The following is a 6,000-nucleotide window of genomic DNA, read 5'->3' as shown; positions in this document are numbered from 1 at the left end:
GGGCCACTCCAGCGTATTTTCTGTTGTTGGTTTTCTTCTGTGTTTTGGGTAGTTGCCCTGTTGCATTACCCAACTTCCGTTGATCTTCAATTGGTGAAGAGAGAGCCTAACATTCTCCTGCAAAATGTCTTGATAAACTTAGGAATTCATTTTTCCGTCGATGATAGCAAGCTGGCCAGGACCTGAGGCAGCAAAGCAACCCCAAACCATGATGCTCCCTCCGCAATACTTTACAGTTGAGGTCTCGTGTGCTGTGCCTTTTTTTCTCCACATATAGTAGGATACATCTTTGGCTTTAATTCTGCTGCAGCCACGCCAGCGCACGTGGGGATGAATTTAGCGCGCTTGACATGCCTCGCGCCCGCTGCCAGATCACAGTGAGAGACGCGCTTAAAATCAACTACACACACTGCAACAAAAAGCCGAGTAAACGTTGAAGTCAGTTGAGATAGACCACCCGTAAGTTGCTAACTAACGGACATGTCATAACTGAGGCGCACATTATATATGTATGTAAACGGAAAGGGCTAGGCCTACTACATAAGTGAAATTCAAAGTAGTTTACGTTAGCAAATTAGCCAAATTATGATATAATGATTGACGTGACAAAGTTCAGGCCAAAGTTGTCTGCGTGTCTTTGTGTAGCCTAGAGAGTATATGGCGGTGCCTGGTGATGTCAGAGGAAGAGGCCTGTCTGGGCTCCCCAATATGAATGGAGAAGAGGAGGAGGAGGAAGAATCACATGAGGTGAGAGCAACAGTGAAAACACACACACATGTCATGTGTGCTATACAAACTACAAACAATGGGCCAAGGCAGATTAAGATAATGTGTGTGTGTGTCCAGGTGTTGCTGAGTGTGTTTGCCCAGCATGGGCAGTTGGGGTTGTGTTTCTATGATAGCAGAGACTTCACTCTGCACTACATGCCTGACACCTCAGACAACCACGAGCTCCAACTGTTGGCCAGAGGTATATACTAAAGTTATACACACATACACTTACACACACTAACCAGAGGTACACACCTAAACTACTAACTGACCCAAACACATTTCTCCGTCCCCCTGTCCCTCCCTCCCCCTGGTCCCCTTCTCCCCTGTCTCCTTCTCCTCTCCCTCCCCCCCGTCCTCTCTCCCTCCCCCGTCCTCTCCCCCCCCCTCCCCTGTTCTCTTCTTCTCCTCTCCTTTCCCCGGTCCCCTGACTCTGCACCCTCCCCTCTCCCCCTCCCTCTCTCAGTGGTCCAGGAGGTGAGCCCTCATGTGATCATTACCAGTGCTAAGCAGGAACGCTGCATGGTTCAGTTCATGCAGGGACTGGGTGAGGAGGAGCACCGCACAGGGAGTACTGGGGAAGGGAAAACTTTAGGCTGGCCGGGGAGGGGTGATGGTTAAGGTGGAGGGTAAAGGTTAATGCTAAAAAATCTTTATACATTTGCACTTTCTCCCCCTTTCTCACTTTATCTGCTTGCCCTTCTAAAGCTCTCTCAAGCTCTCTTCTATCTCTAACTCTCTTCTTTTTCACTCTTCTATCCCCCTCTCTCTTTCTGACTCCCTCTCTCCTCCCTGCTTCCAGGAGCCAACCCAGACTACAGGCCTGAGGTGGTGACCTATCCCTATGTGGACTTTGGTAAGAACAGCTGCCTTGCCTGTGGTAATACACTAGGTATTGTTCTCAGTGTAACTTTTGAACATCAATAGTCAAGTTTTCAGTTACAGATTCTCTCTCTCTCCCTCTTTTTACCACAGGTCTGGAGGTCAGTAAGCAGAGGCTGTTGTCTGCCCATTTTCCCTTCCTTCCTCCCGCCGTCTCCGAGAGAGAGAGAATCTCCTACCTCTCCTCCTGCATCTCCTTCTCCTCCCCCCTCATGGTGAGTTCTCCTCCCCCCTCATAGTGAGTTCTCCTCCCCCTCAAAGTGAGTTCTCCTCCCCCTCAAAGTGAGTTCTCCTCCCCCTCATGGTGAGTTCTCCTCCCTCCTCATGGTGAGTTCTCCTCCCTCCTCATGGTGAGTTCTACTCCCCCTCATGGTGAGTTCTCCTCCCCCTCGTGGTGAGTTCTCCTCCCCCTCGTGGTGAGTTCTCCTCCCCCTCGTGGTGAGTTCTCCTCCCCCTCGTGGTGAGCTCTACTCCCCCTCGTGGTGAGCTCTACTCCCCCTCATGGTGAGTTCTACTCCCCCTCATGGTGAGTTCTACCCCCTCATGGTGAGTTCTACTCCCCCTCATGGTGAGTTCTACTCCCCCTCATGGTGAGTTCTTCATGGTTAGTTCTACTCCCCTCATGGTGAGTTCTACTCCCCCTCATGGTGAGTTCTCCCCCCTCATGGTGAGTTCTCCCCCTTGTTCCAGGAAAATAACCTCACACTGACATTTGAGATTAAATTGAAAATGGTGTGTGTGTGTGTGTTTATTTGTGTGTGTGTCCTAGCTGCGGTCAGTAGGTGCGTTGCTGAAGTGTCTGGACAAGAGGAGAGTGGGAGTGGAGCTAGAGGACAGCAGTGTGGGAGTCCCCATCTTACAGTTCCACACCTACACACTGTAAGACACACACACACACACAACACACACAACACACACATGCAGAGAGATAGGTCAGTTGTGTATATGTATTGTGGTTGAATGTTTTTTTCACATCTGAATTTCATTCCTCTTACAGGAAAGACGTAGTGTACGTGGACCAGGATACTTACAGGTCAGTCCCCCTGGAGACAAACACACACACACACACACACACACACACACACACACACACACACACACACACACACACACACACACACACACACACACACACACACTCTCTGCCATGTTTGTTGTGTGTGTGTGTGTGTTCCAGCGTGCTGCAGATCTTCAAGTCGGAGCTGCACCCCTCTGTGTACAAGCTGCAGTCTGGGGAGAAGGAAGGGCTCAGTCTCTATGGTAACACACATTATGGGAAGTTAATGATGTGATGTCAGTACATTGTCACACTCGCATTATGAGAAGCGGTGATCTCTCAGTTGTGTTTCCTGTAGCGATGATGTCATGAGTGTTGGTGTCTCTGTTTCAGGGATACTGAATCACTGCAGGTGCAAGTTTGGCTCCAAACTGCTTCGGTGAGGAAAACCTGTTCTCATGGTTGAAGTGTCAGAAACCAACCACACACAGATTATATCTGAGAAACATAATCAATACCTCAGTACCTGTTTGTGGTACGTAGTCATAATCTCTATCCCTCCTTGTTCTGCTAGATGTTGGTTATTGTGAAATCCTCTCTCTCTCTCAGCCAGTGGTTTCTGAGGCCTACTCGTGACCTGGCGGTGTTAAACAGGAGACAGGAAGTTGTGAGATTCTTCTCCTGTCCACGCAACTCTGACTCCCTAAACACTTTGCAGTCCTCCCTACGCAACATCAGGAACATCCCGGTAACCATGACCTGTGAACTTTACCCCTCAGCGCCATGCAGGCCTCAGTCTGCAACATCAGTGATGAGTATGAATTTTCTGTAATAAAGAGTATTATTTCTCCTGCTGTAGACTCTCCTGCGTTCGATGTCTCTGTCTCACACCAAAGTCTCTGACTGGCAGGGTCTCTACAAGGTAGGAGTTCTACGGCCATTTATCTATATGAATAGCATGTCTGTATGTGTATTAGACAATCTACGGTGCATTGTGAATAGTGTGTGTGTCTGTGTTGTAGACAGTGTATAGTGCGGTGTGTATCAGGGACACAGTGCGCTCCCTGCCTCAGTCCATCCAACTCTTCCAGGAGATCAGTGAGGGATTCTCAGATGACCTTTACTACATCGCCTCGCTCATCAGCAGAGTGGTGGGACACACAGTACACACGTCAGGTGCAGCTCAGCTCCCATGTTCTGTATGTCAATGTGTTTCATTCTCATTTTATTCTGTGATTTGTGTCTTGTATAGGTGGACTTTGAGGGCAGTTTAGCAGAAAACCGTTTCACTGTCAAACCCAATGTGGACCCTGCTATAGATGAGAGTGAGTGTTCATAACATTAGGGAATGATAAAGGTTAGAGTTATGTTAGGGTTATGTTTGTTGAAGGTTATGTTTGTTGAAGGTTAGGGTTATGTTTGTTGAAGGTTAGGGTTATGTTTGTTGAAGGTTAGGGTTATGTTTGTTGAAGGTTAGGGTTATGTTTGTTGAAGGTTAGGGTTATGTTAGCTGAAGGTTAGGGTTAGCTGATGGATAAAGTAAGGTGAAGGTTAGGGTAATCTTACTCTCCTCCGTCTGCTTTCTCTGCCAGAGAAGAGGAGGATGATGGGACTGTCTGACTTCCTGACGGACGTGGCTCGCAGAGAGCTGGAGCACCTGGACACCCGCATCCCCTCCTGCTGCGTCATCTACATCCCCCTGGTCTGACATCTACTACTATTGTCTGTCAACATCCCCCTGGTTTGACATCTACTACTACTGTCTGTCTACATCCCCCTGATCTGACATCCATCATGGGGTCACCCATCCCTGGTTTACATGCTAACAAGGATGCTAAACGCTAAACAAATACATCTAAAGTGTACCTTGCTGACTGTCAGGATCAACAGGATGCTGATGCTTTCTAAATATCCATAAAATGAGGTTAAATTGTAATCTGGATGTCCTATCCTATCAACATAATTTATTTATCTCTTTCTTTCTCTCTCAGATAGGGTTCCTGCTCTCGGTCCCTCGGTTGACCAGCATGGTGGAGAAAGAGGACTTTGAAATAGAGGGCCTTGACTTCATGGTGCGTGTATGATACATGTGTATGTTTGCTCCCACTGTGAGTGTGAGTTTATGATGTGTGTGTGTTCTCACTGTGTGTGTGTTTAGTTTCTGTCTGAAGAGCGTCTGCACTACCGCAGTCAGAGAACCAAGGAGCTAGATGACCTGCTGGGAGACTTACACTGTGACACCAAAGGTCAGGCTGTCAGCCCTCCCCTCTCTTTCTCTCGCTCCTCTTCTCTCATCTCTCTCTCTGTCCTCTCTAAAATGGGGACACACATAATCCAGAAAAATAAATATCAGAACGAGCAATGTCAGAAACCGGGAATATAAATATATATACCACGGGGTTGGTGACACCTTAATTGAGGAGAACGGGCTCATGTTAATGAAGTGGAATGGTATCAAACAAATCAAACATGCGCAGAATACAACAGGTACAGTGAAAGAAATAAGACTTTACCATGAAATTATTACTGACAAGCCCTTAACCAACAGTACAGTGAAAGAAATAAGAGCTAAGAAAATATTTACTAAATAATCTAAAGTAAAAAATGTAATAAAAAGTAACACAATAAAATTACATAACAATAACAAGGGTATATATACAGGGGGTACCGGTACCAAGTCAATGTGCGTTGGTACCAGTGGCGATTTTAGCATGTAAATCTTGGTGGGGTGAAAAAAACTATTGTGGGATTCATGCCAGCAAAGCCACTACACAACACGACACTCAACAATACATTAATTGCACTATAATGGTGACAAACGGTGCCCAATAACTGTTAGGGCCTCCATAAAGCTGTCCCAACAGAAGAATCCCAACAGCAGTCCCAACATCTTTCCACTGCTACACCTGGCTGTCAGCGGAGACTTGTCTGTCAGCGAAACAGTTCATTCAGCCTCATTTACTGCCTTTAAAAAAAAACATAGCTGATATGTAACCTTTATTTAACTAGGCAAGTTAGTTAAGAACTAATTCTTATTTACAATGACGGCCTATCCCTGCCAAACTTGGACGACACTTGGGCCAATTGTGGGACTCCCAATCACGCCCGGATTGGATACAGCCTGGAAATGGCTGACTTGTTTAAACAAATGTGGTTTCTACTGACAATTGAGATGTACAAACTATGGCATAAGGGGACGACGTGAATAATAGGCAATCTGTAATTTTGATTAAGACATTCGTGAGCAAGCTAGGACGGACGTAGTCAATATAATTATTTGTTCAGCACTTTTGAAATGTACAGCAACAGAACTCAGAACATGTGCCGTTCTTAGTGTTCTCCCTGTACAC

General features: G+C 46.6%; 1 protein-coding gene across 4 annotated transcripts in view; it reads left to right on the top strand.

The window, feature by feature from the left end:
• msh5 (mutS homolog 5) overlaps positions 1 to 6,000 on the top strand; it is an 18,423-nt gene continuing 12,423 nt past the window's right edge. The window contains exons 1-17 of one of the 4 annotated variants that reach the window (XM_042319297.1): positions 1 to 459; positions 646 to 747; positions 847 to 970; positions 1,238 to 1,318; positions 1,574 to 1,627; positions 1,747 to 1,868; positions 2,423 to 2,532; positions 2,651 to 2,686; positions 2,831 to 2,913; positions 3,044 to 3,089; positions 3,260 to 3,398; positions 3,510 to 3,572; positions 3,673 to 3,801; positions 3,903 to 3,975; positions 4,243 to 4,352; positions 4,642 to 4,722; positions 4,809 to 4,896. In XM_042319297.1, coding sequence (XP_042175231.1) covers positions 658 to 747; positions 847 to 970; positions 1,238 to 1,318; positions 1,574 to 1,627; positions 1,747 to 1,868; positions 2,423 to 2,532; positions 2,651 to 2,686; positions 2,831 to 2,913; positions 3,044 to 3,089; positions 3,260 to 3,398; positions 3,510 to 3,572; positions 3,673 to 3,801; positions 3,903 to 3,975; positions 4,243 to 4,352; positions 4,642 to 4,722; positions 4,809 to 4,896 — 1,429 coding nt within the window. In that variant the 5' untranslated portion in view covers positions 1 to 459; positions 646 to 657. Of the gene's footprint in view, positions 748 to 846; positions 971 to 1,237; positions 1,319 to 1,573; positions 1,628 to 1,746; positions 1,869 to 2,422; positions 2,533 to 2,650; positions 2,687 to 2,830; positions 2,914 to 3,043; positions 3,090 to 3,259; positions 3,399 to 3,509; positions 3,573 to 3,672; positions 3,827 to 3,902; positions 3,976 to 4,242; positions 4,353 to 4,641; positions 4,723 to 4,808; positions 4,897 to 6,000 lie in introns of all 4 variants that reach the window. The other 3 variants (XM_042319294.1, XM_042319296.1, XM_042319295.1) reach the window with 3 other exon arrangements.

This window comes from Oncorhynchus tshawytscha, unplaced genomic scaffold (assembly GCF_018296145.1).
Source record: "Oncorhynchus tshawytscha isolate Ot180627B unplaced genomic scaffold, Otsh_v2.0 Un_scaffold_17_pilon_pilon, whole genome shotgun sequence".
In the NCBI taxonomy this organism is placed as follows: Eukaryota; Metazoa; Chordata; class Actinopteri; order Salmoniformes; family Salmonidae; genus Oncorhynchus; species Oncorhynchus tshawytscha.
Note: the sequence above shows the minus strand (reverse complement) of the source record. Positions and strands in the feature narration are given on the sequence as shown.